General features: G+C 47.5%; 1 protein-coding gene across 1 annotated transcript in view; it reads left to right on the top strand.

Moving 5' to 3' along the window:
• Window positions 1-2,912: 2,912 nt before the first annotated feature.
• The window catches only part of LOC132467470 (collagen alpha-1(XXVII) chain B-like), a 63,960-nt gene continuing 50,763 nt past the window's right edge, over window positions 2,913-16,109 (top strand). Inside the window, exons 1-4 of the mRNA XM_060064783.1 lie at window positions 2,913-3,436; window positions 5,454-5,518; window positions 7,794-9,106; window positions 11,700-11,882. Of these exons, the coding sequence (XP_059920766.1) occupies window positions 3,384-3,436; window positions 5,454-5,518; window positions 7,794-9,106; window positions 11,700-11,882 (1,614 nt within the window). The 5' untranslated portion in view covers window positions 2,913-3,383. The remainder of the gene's footprint in view (window positions 3,437-5,453; window positions 5,519-7,793; window positions 9,107-11,699; window positions 11,883-16,109) is intronic.

Below are 16,109 nucleotides of genomic sequence, written 5' to 3'. Positions count from 1 at the left end.
TCAATCTGCTGTTTGACATTTGGTCAGATAGATAGAGGAGTGTTTCAGTATGGAACATGCATGCAAATGCTCATCCAAAAACGAAATGTCCCCATAACAGTAGTAAATGGACGCTAGAGATGGTACTTTCTGCTGCAATCTGTTTCTGTTAAACAAATAAAACATTTAGCAACTGTATCCATCACTATCTCTTTCCATTCTTCCATCCGTCCATAAAATTATTCTGCAGGAACTACTGAAAAATATCCTCAAATCCAATTTGAAGCCGCCTAACTCGGATGAATGGGTCTTTGCTCCGTCCTGTTTAAATGTATGTACAGCGCAGCCAGAACCACGGGACAGGCGGCCTTATTGGATCCAGCTGTGCGCAGGAAGAGGCTGCCGCGTTCATCTGGCCCCAATTCAACCAAGACAGGGGAGTAAAACAGAAATCCCTCAGTGTTTATCATACCAGGGTTTCCATCAGCAGAACCCAGGCCGCCTCAGCCCCGTCTTCTTAGCCGAGAGAGATCACCAGGGACCACGTGTCTTAAACATCAAAGGATAATGTAGGTTGCCGACATAAACTCCAAAATATATTTTTGGTGTTTTGTTGTTGTTCGTGTCAGAAAAAAATTCTCAGACTGATTTCTCCCGCGGCATCTTGAATTCTGTTGGATGATTATTCCAGTGTGAGCTCTGGCTGGTGCTCATGAATTATACAACCGCTCTGTCGGTGGAGCATTGTGGAGATGGTATAGAATGGCTCCTGGCTACGTTGCCATCGTGTCTCCAGGAAAATCCTCCAATTTCCTTTAGACAATGAAGTTCTAATATCCACTGCGATGTTGCCGTATGTAAGCCAGCTGGGCACGATTACGTATCGGCACCGTCAATCTGGAACAGAAACAGTTGCAAGGTTGCAGTATCCACACCTGCCAATGGTTACAGACGCGATGAGTGACCTAAATCCTGAATAAAACTTTATCTGGCCACCAGATATTCATCCTTCTAATGAGTTAATCTCAGTGGACGATTTGTTAGAGCTTTCCACCGCTGCTGCCTCCCATCTCCATGAGTGGGTGACTAGGTCACAAACTAGCTAGGTGGAAGCAAGACTTCCACTCGCGACACTAAAGGGTTAGCATTGTGAGTTAAGTGCAAATTTTGCATCTTAAGTTGAGCTGAAATTGTCAGCAGAGTTAGTGAGTTAGTTAATGGAAATTTAGCAGCTTAAATTCAGCTGAAAGTGTAAGCAGTGTCAATTAGTTAGTGTCAATTTAGCAGCATAAGTATAGCTGAAAGTGTAAGCAGTGTGAGTTAGTCAGTGTTAGTTTAGCAGATTAAGTTGAGCTGGAAGTCTTAGCAGTGTTAGTTTATCAACGATGAGCAGCAAAATTTGAGATGGAAGTGTTAGCAGCCTTAGTTAGTATTAGTTAAGCAACACTGTTTAGTAGCCAGTGTTAATTAATTAAGTGTTAGCAGTGTTATTTAGTTAGTTTAGTTTAGAAGCTAAAGTTGAGTTAGCAGTGCCAGTTAAGCAGCTTAAGTTTAGTATTAAGTGTTAGCAGTATTTGTTTAGCAGCTAAAGTTTAGTAGGCAGTGTTACCAGTCTTAGTAAGTATTAGTTTAGCAACTACATTTTAGCAGACAGTGTTAGTTAACTAATGTAAGGTTTAGCAGTTAAAGATCAGCTGGAAGTGTCAGCAGCCTTAGTTAGTATTACTTTAGCAACTAAAGTATAGTTGGCAGTGTTAGCAGTCTTAGTTAGTATAAGTTTAGCAACTAAAGTATAGTAGGCAGTGTTAGCAGTCTTAGTTAGTATAAGTTTAGCAACTAAAGTATAGTAGGCAGTGTTAACAGTCTCAGTTAGTATTAGTTTCACAACTAAATTTTAGTTGACAGTGTTAGTTAGTTAGTGTACAGTTTAGCAGCTAAAGTTAAGCGGGATGTTATGGCAGTCTTAGTTAGTATTAGTTTAGCAGCTAAAGTTTAGCAGGCAGTGTTGGTTGGCTACTGTTAGTTTAGCCGCTAAAGTTGAGCTGCCTGGAAGTGCTGCTGCTCAGGAATGTTACAGAGTCGCACCACTTCTCACTTCTGGCTCGGAATCCCGTCTTCAAATGGGAGTAATCACCACGGCCCAAACATCATGTTGCAGACGGTGCCGATGCCGGCTCTCAGCTATCAGGTCCGACACACGGATCATGTGCACGCTTCCCGCGCCTGTGCACACATTGCTTCCCTTGTGTCGAGTAAGAACGCACGGTAACAAAAGCTAACATCCGACAGAGCTCCGGCAGGTACATGGGAAGAGCTCTTTCAAGGCGCTGTGGCCAGGGGACGGGGAACTGTGAGGCTCTCTGTGTGAGCCGGAGGGATCTTGTTGCAGGGCCTGAATCAGGCCTCTGTTGGGTCTCCCCTGGACACTGTCGTAGCGTGTTTGCTGAAGGCGGGCCAATGAAGACTTTCTTTGACGGAGGAATTTCACAGCACACGACAGTGTGCACAGTAACACCATGCAGCCCTCCAAGCCCGCTCAGAGTTAGCCAGGAGCGGAAGTGGAGAGTCCTCAAATAGGCCTAGTCTTCCAAGACCTTGTGCTCCCAGGCCAGGGAATGAGTCAGGGGAATTCGCAAATTCGTGAAATGTTTACCCTGTAGGGTAAACAATTAATTTGATTATTTGTGGTAAAAAACACTTAAACCCCATATTTACATTAAAGTGAAGGAACTCAATTTGTAATTCTCCTCATTTGAGTGGGAAAGGGCTAATCCCACGTAAATCCTCAATACAAGTCGTGTGGAATGCCTTTGTCTCCGTCGTCTATTAGCAGACCCACATAATGATGGTTTCAGAAAACAGTTTAAATGAAAGCCCCCCCCCCCCCCCCCCCCCCCCCTCCGTTCAAGATTTCTATTCCTCGATGTGAGCTGAGGGCGACAGAGGGAGGTGTTCCCCCCCTTCCACAGACTCAAGGATCCCTCACTCTCCAATAACTTTCAATTTCACTAGTCCGCATACTCGGCGCTCAAGTGTAAGCGACCGGACTGCTCCCAACGCATCGGACTTCTCTTAACACAGGACTGCTCATAACACAGCGGACTGCTGCTAACACAGAGCGTATCTCCAAGACGCGCGGAAACCAAACGCGCGTAAAAGAAACGCGCTTTACGCGGTGGAGTTCTCCAGCGTGCGATACACTCCGATGACACTCATGGACAGCTGACAGAAGAAACGATGAAAGAAACGATGAGTTTAGAATGAGTTGTTTCATTTGAATGTACTACGTGTCATTGCAAACCTATTGCGGTATCCGGAGGAACACTTGGGATGGAAAATAATTGCTTTTATCTGCCACGTCTGGACTATAGTACAAACTCGCAAGGAAGAATGAAGTAACCGCTATGGAGACGGACAATGCCCCGTACTCCAAACTCAAAACAGCTGGAGTAGGGGGGTGAGTTGTTCAGGCTTCATTTAGCAAACTTATAGCTTTGCACTTTTGTAATTCAGTTGTGAGTTGTTGGCATTACTTACTGATAGCCACATACAACCAGTGCATTATAAATGCTGTAGTATGACAGTTGTGTACTAATTTGCAAGATGCTATATAGTGGATGGACGTATAGGCCTAAAGCATTTAACTAAATAAATAGGCTTTGCATGTGGCAATATTTCAGTATCATTGTGTTTTTTAAAAAAAGGTAATGTTTTCCATTTTACGCAGGACATAAAAATATATAACAAAGATCAAATATATAATCTTGACAATTCGAATGTTCTTCCATAGTTTTGTTTAGTCATTGCCTACTTATACAATTCTGATGTATGGGCTCATTATTCCACTGGAGAAAGTCTGTGGAGTGCAACATAGTTTCGCTGCTCGTCTCCCCATGAGCCTCCAGATCCGTGAGCGATCTGCTGAGCTTGTATGAGGGGAGGAGACATCGTCCCGGTCCCTCTCTCTCTCTCCTCCCCTCTTCTCTCTGGTGACGCCCACTGTGCGTACAACTACACACTCACAGTCACTCAGCCGCTTCTCCCAGCGGGGGGGATGAACGGCAAGTCAAGATGTTGCATCATAAATGGGACATGTGGTCATCACTGGGTCTGGGAGGCCCGCCCCTTCCTGCCCCTTCCTCTCCCGTTTGAATCACAGAGTGGAGCTGGGGAGCGCTAGATGAGTAGCCCTGCCTACGAGGAAGCCCCGGTCCCAGCAGCCTCATCAAACACTTGTTGAATGGATGAAGCAGTGTCTGTGGTGGGGACATCCCAGTGTGGCTACTGGTCGCCTTGGTGCTGGTGAATCCATCTGAAGGCTGCTGTCCCTGGCACGCGTTCAGTGCTGGGCGGGTCACTGTGAGGCCACGCTGCGGAAGTGGTAGCGACCGGATGCTCGGGGTTTCTTCCCGGCGTTGGCGTCCGTGACCGCGGGCCAAAGCTGGCTGGCCCGTGTCCGGCGGCGGTCACACGCTGGTGTTGCTGACGCGATGACATACGCGCTCCCGCCGGGGCGCACTCCCAATGAGGCAAAGCCTGTCTCTGGTTTGGAGTACGATGGAGACTGTCTGAGATTGGGTCCTTTATAGCATCAGAGGCAGTGGTTTGGGTTCACGTGATCAGGCGGGGCCTGAATGTACTTCACACACATAGGGATAAATAAGGATGCATAAAAGAGGGGGGGAGGGGTGGGGGGGGGAGGGGTGGGGGGGGGGGGGGGGGGGGCACAGAGTTTTACGATGACGTAATTTGGCCTTTTAGAAGACCTCTGCAGGCCTCCCCAGAGCGGCTACGGTCTGGACGTTCGATAATAAACTTAGCTCATGATTAACTGCTCATTAAAAGTAGGGCTAGCAGCAGAGGCTGTAGGGGCTCAGGCTGTACTCCCAGCGATAGGAGGGCTGCCTCTCTCTCTGCTGTACATCATGTCGTACCCCTCACCAGTCCCAGGGTTTATTCAAGAGGTGCTGAATAAGTCACAGGTAGTATAATGTTATGTAATGTATATATAGGATCATATGTATATAGATTATATAAATATCATTATCAGTGAATAGGGGGCGACGTCTCTAAAGCACCTGGGCGTATCTCTCTCTCCCAATCTCTCTCTCTCTCTCTCTCTCCCTCTCTGTCTCTCTCTCTCTCTCTCCCTCTCTCTCTCTCCCTTTCTGACTGTCTCTCTCTCCCTCTCTCCCTCTATCTCTCTCTCTCTCCCTCTCTCTTTTTCCCTCTCTCTCTCTCTCTCTCTCTCTCTCTCTCTCTCTCTCTCTCTCTCTCTCTTTCTCTCTCTCTCTCTCTCTCTCTCTCTCTCTCTCTCTCTCTCTCTCGCTCTGTCTCTCTCTCTCTCTCTCTCTCTCTCTCTCTCTCTCTCTCTCTCTCTCTCTCTCTCTCCCTCTCTCTCTCTCTCTCTCTCCCTCTCCCTCTCTCTTGCCCTAACAGCCAGTTCTAAGCAGTCTCCTCTCTCCCCCCAACAGGAGGGTGCTGATTCTCTGGACCATCCTGTGTCTCAGCTGCTCCCTGAGGTCAGCGCAGGCCCAAGGTGAGTCCGTGTGTCCGTGAGTCCGTGTGTCCGTGTGTGGATGCCTGGTGACCGAGGGCGCGCTGACAAGAACACGCTGGCGCTGTAGTGGGTCAGGACGGCTAAGCAGCTGAGCAAGGCCCCCCCTCCAAAACACGGCCCCACTCGGTTTCCGCACATGCACATACTCAGGGAAGTTGCGTCGAGATTTACCGTGACCCGGGTGAACCCAGCGGTCCTCCCCCTCCTCCCCCTCCTCCCCCTCCTCCCCCTCCTCCCCCCCCGGCCCGCTGTACACTCCCGCCAGTGTTCCTCCTCTGATGTTTGTGCTCTGAAAGTGGGCTGCAGCTTGTTTACTCTGTCTTAAGAATGATAGCAGGTCTCGGAGCCGGCGGCGCGGCTCCCCCCGTCTGCCGGTACTCCTGGACCGGGGGCCTAATGCACGGGCTGCGGGGAATTAGATCACCCAGAGGCCCTGGACGTCCCCCTGAATAACATGGCTTCATTTGTTGTTTTTATATTTCGTCTGCTGCAGCGCAGAGTCAGCCCGCTGTCTCTCCGCACGACTCCTTTCAAAATGTGACTCTGCATAGCCTTACCCCCCACCCCCCAAAACCCTCTTACTGACTTATTGTATGGGGTATGTCCTTGCACTTAAAATAGTACTTAGCATCGTGTAGCATCTTATCCTAGCTGTCTTTGTTGTATTCGGGAATGGGTTAACCTAACAATTATTAGGGCTTAGCTCTTCTATGAACATCTTTACTATACCGACAGCGATATATTGTTGTTTCTCTTTCTTCTGACAAATGTACTTATTGTAATGCGCTTTGGATAAAAGCGTCTGCCAAACGTCCTAAATATAAATGTAAACGAAGGATTCCCCCGATTGTCATTCCACGCAACAGACACATTTACCCTTTACTATGGAGTGCCAGAGATGTCAGAAACAACAAGACCATATCACTGATTGCCATTTGTTAGCCATTTGTTCGTAACTTCTTCCCCCATTACTTCACTAATTACAAAGCTCTTTTATAACATCACTGATGACTTGTGTCTGTGCCTGCTAGTCTCATGGAAACATTTACAGTCCACACTTTTCCCTCAAACCCAAACCAGATTGAAATTCTTAGGCACTGCTTAAGGTAGTGTTTATGCAACTGACGTGATAGATTAAGTTTTACATGGAGTTGAGGGCTGGCCCCTGGGAGGCCATTGTTTAAGTGGATGACCCAGTTTAAGACTTTGGCCACGTGGTCAAGCTGAAGTTGTACTCTATAGCATCCGCTGATTTCGGGCCTAGCTACAGCTGGTCTGCAGGTTGAACTGGTGCAGTTGGTGAAGGGTGTATATGTGTGTGTTTTGTGTATGTGTGTGTGTGTTTGATATTGAAGTCACTATCAATAATATACAACAAGTGTGCATTATATTATTCTATAGTTTGACCATTTATTTGAGTTATTTTGAGTTTGATTTCATACGCTGTAGTCCAAGCTTTCTGTTTTAACGGTCATCCATCAATGCAGACTCACCATTTACATGCACGGGGAGATTGTTTGTTTTAGTCGATTCTATAAATATACTTTTTGCCGGCAGCCTTCTGCAGGGATCCCGTCTGTCCCCGGGACGATGAGAACACATTCTTATATGACCTGTTATCACTGGATTGGTGTTGATGTATAGCCACAGTGGAACCTCTTTATTATATGGCGTCCTTAACATAATATCCATTAGACGCTGCATGTTACCGTCCTGACATACGTTTGCTCCTTTTGAGTCCACAATGGATATCTCATCTGTTCAATCTAAAATAAAGACAGGAGGTTTGATAATGTTGCTCATAGATAGAGGCACTTAAGTGGAACAGCGAGCAAGGGAAAACATCATTAATAAAACACACGCATGGCCCATTAAAGAGTATAAAAACAATACAGGTACCAGACACAGCTTCAAGTCAGATAATACTCAAGACAAAGCACTGCCAAATCTTGATGAGGCAATTTACAATCCAGCCCGATGAACAGCTCGTGTGACACAATCCATTCTCACCCTTTGCCCGCTCAAACGTTTCCCAACCATAAACAAACCTTAAATATCCCATGACTAACTTCATGTTGTCCTATCTAAGAGAGGCTTCCAGGCATTAAGCACTCTCAAGCCTAAGAGTAGACATTGTTAGTCTCTTCTTGTGAGGTAGTGACTACTGCAAGGGGGTAAGCATGGCCGCTCATCGGTGCATTGTTCCACAGCATCACAGCGTCTAACAGGTCATGGTTGTGCTGTCCCTCTGCAGATGTGGACGTGCTCCAGCGACTCGGACTTTCCGGTCGGCGCGGGGCCGGTGGATCGCGCTCCGTCCCTAATGGCGTCATCGTGGTCAAATCGGGTGCCATCCTCACCCAGCGGGCGCGGGTCCAGGTGCCTCTTCGCACGGTCCTGCCCGCCTCCTACACCTCCGCCAACCTCTCCGTGATCCTCAGCTTCTCCGCCCATCGCGTCAACAGCGCCTTCGTCTTCAGCATCCTGTCGAGGAAGAAGAAGCTGCAGCTGGGGGTGGAGCTGGCCCCGGGGAAGGTGCTGGTGCACGTGGGCCAGAGGAACTCTGTGAGCCTGGACTACAACGTCCACGACGGACTCTGGCACAGCCTGGCGCTGGACATCCGGGGACAGCGGGTGTTTCTGTACGCGTCGTGTGGGAACCGGACCGCCCAGGCGGATCTGCCTTCGAGCAAGGAGGAGACCCTGGACCCAGAGGGCTCCTTCGTTTTGGGCAAAATGAACCAGAACTCGGTGCCGTTCGAAGGCACCATCTGTCAGTTTGACATTTATCCTTCCGCTGAGGCAGCTCATAACTATTGTGATTACATTAAGACACAATGCCGGGAGGCCGACTCGTATCGGCCCGCTTTCCAGCCTCTACTACCTCTGCTGCCCCAGGAGCTTAACATTACTGTTACCCAAATGACTCCAAGGTCGTTGACCGAGCTTACGAAAAAGGCCCATAGAGCCACTCTGGGCTGGCCTGAGGAAACCAGAAGGGCCGGGTTCCTCCAGCCCACTCAGAGATCATCCATGTTTCACAAAACGGTGCTTCCAACACACGCCTCTCCGGTGCACAGGACCACGTCTGTCTCAGCTCCGGTACACCGAGGGTCGGCCCGTCACCCTCGGGTACCGGGTACCGACGCCGTCAGCCTGTCTCTGCCGACCGGTACAAGTAACCCAACAGTCCCCAAGTCAACACCTCCTGGCAGGCCGAGCAGAGAGCTGGCAGAAGGAGATATTAAAAGGCCCAAACCCTCTGTCAACAGCACGCCTTCAGCTGCCTTCTCGAAGCCACCGGAGATCAAATCTGTTCCACAGACCACTGCAGCGGCCAAACTGGGATCCTCTTCAAACACCTACCTACTCTACCAGAGGCAGCTGATTACAATGGCCCCAAAGAAACTCCAGCCAAGAGTGACCAAGACACCGGATGTTAAACCTACTGTGCTTATCCCGGTCACCCCAGCTGCAACAGATGGCTTCCAAATATTTGACTTGGACCCGACCCAATTCTCTCTGCTGGCGGGACCACCTGGACTAAAGGGAGAACCAGGACCAGCGGTGAGTCCTCTGTCAGAACCAAAACAATGCAAAACAGAACTGAAATGTCTATGCATTATAATTGAGAATCATCTTGTGGCCGAAGCTACACAGTGATGATCCCACTATTATTTGCCTCATCAACTCTTTTATTGGCAGTGGCAGCAGGTTTGAAGAAAAACATGTATTTGGTTAATTCCCTTATTCATGGTGTTTTGAAGAATATCAGCTTGCTGTTAGCTTGCAGATTTGACTTTGAGGTTTAAAATGTAAAGCCCCTCTAAAGAGTGCTGACATCACATGCCCCATTTGGCACCTCTATGTGTGGTCTTTAGAAGCTTGAGAGAGAAACCAGACAATGATTCCTCAAATGCTTTATTTTGTAGAATAAATAGTTTGCCCTAGGTGGACCCACTTTACGGTCTAGTAGGAGAGGCTTGCAGTCTATTTTGAACGGTGCTACCATTTGGTGCTCAGTGTGGTGGGATGTTGTTTCTTCAGCAGTCTGATGGAGATGGCCAGAGTCAGGGAGGTTGCCAAGTTCTGGCTGACGGCTGGAGGGTGGGAGATTCCTGCTGGTGGATGTTTATGTTCAAAAAAGGGTCAACGCCTAAAATAAATCACCACTGAAAAAAGGATCGACTTGAGTTTTCGCTCAGTCGACTAAAACAAGGACCATGCGACAGTAAATGTCAACAAAATATTAAGATATTGAGTACAGAATGACGTATGAACATGAATGGTAGAACCCCAGGTGCGATGCTTTCACAAATGTCTGACACTGTCCAATAAAGATCTCATTTTGGATGACTAAATCATCCAAATGTTAACTAAATGAGTCAATGCAATGTTTAACAGCTTCTTAACTACTATTGGACTATTATATTGTTTAATAGGATAGACACGGTGTGCTTGAATAACGTTTAAATGCTTTGGTCTGGTAAAACACAAATTAGTCCTAACTTTATTACACCACTTTGATGTAAAATGTTGACGTTTCAAGATAGCCGCTATTAGATCAGTTTCTAAAAGTAATGTCGTATTCAAAGAAATATCCCTCTAAATGGTCTCTATTTACATCAAGTAATGATCCGTAGACTTCTGTAGCTCTTAATGGTCCCACGTCGTTCAGGTAATAGAAGTTGGTAACAATATCCCAATTTTCCATTGGTGAAATGCACTATCCAAGACTTTTATTCGGTCATTAAATGAACAGCTCTAGTAGGGCTTTCTGTTGCAGTGCGACAACTCTCAGCTCTGTGTATGGTCGCCAATTGGCTCAGACATTCGTTCAGGGAAACAAATTATGCATATTTTTGTGGGTTTGTGTTATGCGCTGTCATTTACGCGTATTAATTCAGGACAATATTTGGTTACGGTGGTAGTTTAGGAAGCACAGTTTTGACAAGGGATAAATTGAGGCAAAAATTTGATTCTTAACATTTCTTCTGCTAAGAGTAAATGCTGATCTGATCCGTACCTTTACTGTATAGTTTATGCAACAGTGACATTATGCAAATTTCAGTATTGTGGTTGACCATCAGTCTTTATTTTCGTCAAAGACATCTGGTCGCCGGCTAGACAAAAATCTTTCTTTGTAAGAGCAAATGTTTAATGTGTTTTTTTGTGCCAGATTGCACCAGAATCTCCCCACCTCTGATATATTTGACAACATTTGAAATGCTTGGGTTAGAAAACACACATATAACGTATCTATTAGCAGAAGAAGCTTGTTTACTACCATTACAACATTCAGCCCATTCAAATCCTTCTGCTAATTCCATGAGATTCTCCTTTAAGCGCCACTAAAGACCAGACCCTCTTCCACTGTAGAAGAGCTGTGCCACCATTTACTCCATTCATGTCTGTGTTTGATGCTTGGACTTCTAGCTGAGCTCATGATGATGGCCTCTCTGGCTTCGCACTTAAGATATTTTCTCATGAAATTATCCGGATTAAAGTCAAGATTCCCTCTGTAAGAGTTTCCTTAACGAATCTCTGAAAGTCACACGCTAGGACACTATTCCCTATTTGGTCTCTTGATTAGATCACATTGCGTCCAGTACCCCATTGAAATAAGTTACAGTCATGAAATAAGTTAATTTCTGCTGCGAGTGCAAATGAGATTCAGCTCTTGTTCTCGTTCCCCAGCCCAGGAGCTGAATCTCACGATCACAGAGCTTTGCTAATTCATGTAATGTACGAATTTGTTCTTAAAACTAGCTGACGTTAATCATTCTAATTTCAATCCATTCTGACATCCCTGCCGGCTCGGCTAGTCTGCCTGTGGAGGAACAAAGCTGTAGACGTGTTCCAGGGGAAGCGGGCTGTGCTGGATTAGAAAGGAACAACCTAATGCCAGCTGCCGATATTATATTGAGTCTGATGGCTCATTACTAATCTGGACTAACCGCCACGGGGCAGAATGCCTCTCTTAAGTGTTCCCGCTTGGGTGTATTACCCAGATCAATGGTTTTATTTGCAATTCTCTGGAAATTTCCTGTACGATTGTTCATGGAAACCTCATAACCGTCTAAGCCTGCAACAGTAGAAATCATTCAGTTTGAAGAGCGCCGTTTACTAATCCGTCCCTTCTTCAATCTTTGCCTTGTAGGGACAGGAGGGCCCTCCAGGGATCCCGGGCCAGCCAGGCAAGAGAGGATCTCGGGTAATCCATCCTCCACGTTTTATCAGCAACACGTCTCTGTTGTCCAACGCATCCATTTGTATTCGTACGGCGGACCCACTGTGTTCCAACCACAACATGTGCAGGCCAACCTCATTAGTCGTATCTAAAGTAGTCTGAACTGAAAATAGGTATTTCCCACTGCCAAGAGCTATTAGTAGAGTGGGAGTTTGGATATATCTACTGGTTACAATGGATAATGAAGAAATGTTTTGTTATGTATTGTAAATCCATTGGGAGAGTGTATATGCCTCATCATCTACTTGTTACATTGGATAATGAGGAAATGGTGTGTTATGTAAATCCATTATAATGACTGGTCAAACTAACTTTACTACCAGAGTACAGTTCAATAGTGCAAAGCTCTGTTTTAATTTCTGCAAGAAAAATTTTGATGCACATTTTCACCTTCTCTGGTGTCTGCAGAAACGCACACACTACCCCCTATGCAGTTGCTAGCTGTGTTTGAATGAAACCATATTATATGTTTCGATTCATGTAACCGTGCACCATTGCTTAAACTACGCAAACTCTGCCTCGTTCTTCCCGTAATAATAATAATCAGAAGGAAAATGAATTGCATTTACGTATCAGTTTGCAAAGTACGGAGAGCTTAACATAGCGAGAACCTCAGAACCCAAGCTTATATTCAGAAGGCTGCTATAATAATCGGCTGCTAGGATAACCATTAGACAATAGTTTTTAGATTCAGACCCCTGTCTATGATTCCTTCTTCAGCTTCTTTAATATGACCTTTAAAAGTACTATCATGCCCAACAACACAGTAGTACAACCATACATTCTCAATGCACGGTTCAAACAGTGGACCGAACACACAAGCAATTCAATATTCGATTCTTAACATTCATAACATTTTATGATATTTCCAGCGGTCGTGATGTTATGACAGCACATCCCTGAGCGTCCCAGAAATGACGCTACTCGCCCTGGGGGAGCAGCGGAGTAATGAGGATCGATGACTTAATGAAAACCCTCCAAGAGTGTAGGCAGCCTGTGCGGCTAACCCAAGGAATAACATTCTGCTGGATTAGCTCAGTGCTATTCCAGTGCAGCAGCGCTCTCTCCTATGAATGCTGCCAGTGTTTCTTCTGCTCCGGTTTCTCCTCTCGGGGCATTGCAGCCCACTGAGACCACGTTTTCTGGCAGGGCCGGCCAGGGTGTAGCAGGTGTTGTTTTAAAGGTAGTTTGAAGTTATTTTAAGGCTATTTATAAGTTCATTTTTTTTATAAGCAAAGGACTCTGTGGAGAGATGGCTGTTAACTTCAGGATGAAATATACCTGCTACCTATGAGTAGGGATAGTATGGAGTAAGATGGGATAGTATGGAGTGAGATGGGATAGTATAGAGTGAGATGGGATAGTATGGAGTGAGATGGGGTAGTATGGAGTGAGATGGGGTAGTATGGAGTGAGATGGGGTAGTATGGAGTGAGATGGGGTAGTATGGAGTGAGATGGGGTAGTATAGAGTGAGATGGGATAGTATAGAGTGAGATGGGGTAGTATGGAGTGAGATGGGGTAGTATGGAGTGAGATGGGGTAGTATGGAGTGAGATGGGGCAGTCTGGAGTGAGATGGGGTAGTATGGAGTGAGATGGGATAGTATGGAGTGAGATGGGGTAGTATGGAGTGAGATGGGGTAGTATGGAGTGAGATGGGGTAGTATGGAGTGAGATGGGATAGTATGGAGTGAGATGGGGCAGTCTGGAGTGAGATGGGGTAGTATGGAGTGAGAAGGGGTAGTATGGAGTGAGATGGGGTAGTATGGAGTGAGATGGGGTAGTATGGAGTGAGATGGGGTAGTATGGAGTGAGATGGGGTAGTATGGAGTGAGATGGGGTAGTATGGAGTGAGATGGGATAGTATGGAGTGAGATGGGGTAGTATGGAGTGAGATGGGGTAGTATGGAGTGAGATGGGGTAGTATGGAGTGAGATGGGGTAGTATGGAGTGAGATGGGGCAGTCTGGAGTGAGAAGGGGTAGTATGGAGTGAGATGGGGTAGTATGGAGTGAGATGGGGTAGTATGGAGTGAGATGGGGTAGTATGGAGTGAGATGGGGTAGTATGGAGTGAGATGGGGTAGTATGGAGTGAGATGGGGTAGTATGGAGTGGGATGGGGTAGTATGGAGTGAGATGGGGTAGTATGGAGTGAGATGGGGTAGTATGGAGTGAGATGGGATAGTATGGAGTGAGATGGGGTAGTATGGAGTGAGATGGGATAGTATGGAGTGAGATGGGGTAGTATGGAGTGAGATGGGGTAGTATGGAGTGGGATGGGGTAGTATGGAGTGGGATGGGGTAGTATGGAGTGGGATGGGGTAGTATGGAGTGAGATGGGGCAGTATGGAGTGAGATGGGGTAGTATGGAGTGAGATGGGGCAGTATGGAGTGAGATGGGGTAGTATGGAGTGGGATGGGGTAGTATGGAGTGGGATGGGGTAGTATGGAGTGATATGGGGCAGTCTGGAGTGAGATGGGGTAGTATGGAGTGAGATGGGGCAGTCTGGAGTGAGAAGGGGTAGGGGGACTCTTCCACCAGTGATCAAAGTGATCGTGAAGCGTCTTCTGAGGACTCTGAGGAACTGAGACCCAGGAGCAGGAAGTCAGAGATAGCCCCCTTCTGTCCTCAGATCCCGTGCCTTCCGAACTTGAGCCGAATGTGTGTGTGTGTGTGTGTGTGTGTGCGTGTGTGTGTGTGTGTGTGTGTGTGTGTGTGTGTGTGTGTGTGTGTGTGTGTGTGTGTATGTGTGCTTGTGATTGTGTGTGTTTGGGTGTATGCCTGCTTGTGATTGTGTGTCGTGAGTGCGTGTGTGTCTGTGTGTGTGTGTGTGTGTATGCGTGCCTGTGATTATGCTTGTATGTGGTTTGCGTGCGTATGCGTGCCTGGGAGTTTGTGCGTGTTTGTGATTGTCGCTGTGTGTGTGCGTGTGTTCATGCTTCTGATTGTGTTGTTGTGTGTATGTGTGTGTGCGTGCGTGCGTGTCTACCTGCCAGTACCCGTGAGCCCGCTGCCAGTGGTCTGGCCGCCCAGAGCTGAACTGTGGGAACCTAATCTCTTTAAAGGAGGAAGAAAGGAGGCTTTGTCCCCATCTTATTAAAGGCCTTTAAGAACTTGTCTGGGGCTCAGCAGCCGCCCACACCAGCGCACCCCCTCCACAGGCGTCAGTCCTGGGCCGGTTAGAGGGCTAGGAGGCAAGGAGGCTCGGAGGATAAGAGGCTAGCAGGCTAGAAGGTTAGGAGGCTAGCGGGCTGAGAGGCTAACAGGCAGGAGGCTAGCGGGCTGAGAGGCTAGCAGGTTAGAAGGTTAGCAGGCTAGGAGCAAGAAGGCTAGGAGGTTAGAGGGCTAGGAGGGCTAGCAGGTTAGCTGGCTAGGAGGCTAGCAGACTAGGAGGCTTGGCAGGCTAGGAGGCCAGAAGGCTAGGAGGTTAGAGGGCTAGGAGGCTAGCGGGCTAAGAGGCTAGCAGGCAAGGAGGCTTAGAAGGCTAGGAGGCTTGGAGGGCTTGGAGGCTAGCAGGCTAGGAGGCTAGCAGTCTAGGAGGTTAGTGGGCTAGGAGGTTAGTGGGCTACTGCAAATCTGGAGCTAACAGCCCTCAGATTGCTATCAGAGGAGGCGTTAATTCCTCCCATTATTCAGAGCAAACGGAAGCACCCGTAATTGTTTGGTTTCCTGGGTTGAAAATACAAGGAAAACTAAACAAACAATAACTGTTATCTATAAAACATATCTCGGTTTGGGAGTTGGACACCAGCCAACACAAGCTTTTCTCTTTTCTGATCGCAAAAAAGGCTTGTGAAGGCATGCATGCTTCTACGACTGTGCTCCTCAACACATGTTTTATTGAGTGGGTCCGCTGGCAGCGCACTTCAACTCTCAGAACGACCTCTTGGTACCCATAGAGGACCCCCCAGGGCCCAGGGCCACGGGGGTACTATGGAGACCTCTGGATCTGAGTCTTAACAGGTCCATCCGTCTTCATTCCTTATAGCCCATGTAGCGTCTCCCAGTGGTATGGAGAGAGAGCCCCCCCCCCCCCCTCTGTCTGGGACCCCCGAACTGGGAGCCAGTGCGGGGGTCCTATTGGGTGGAACGAAGCCTCCATCTCCACAACACCATCAGTGTCTTTTCTATGTGGTAGACTGTGGTAGGCACCCCTATCCACATACCCCTCCACCAGCATGTGTGTGGTGTGTGTGTGTGTGTGTGTGTGTGTGTGTGTGTGTGTGTGTGTGTGTGTGTGTGTGTGTGTGTGTGTGTGTGTGTGTGTGCGTGACAGCATGTATGCATGTGTGTGTGTGTGTGTGTGTGTGTGTGTGTGAG

The sequence above is a fragment of the Gadus macrocephalus genome, chromosome 11 (assembly GCF_031168955.1).
Source record: "Gadus macrocephalus chromosome 11, ASM3116895v1".
Lineage (NCBI taxonomy): Eukaryota > Metazoa > Chordata > Actinopteri > Gadiformes > Gadidae > Gadus > Gadus macrocephalus.
This window is presented reverse-complemented; position numbering and strand designations above follow the sequence as displayed.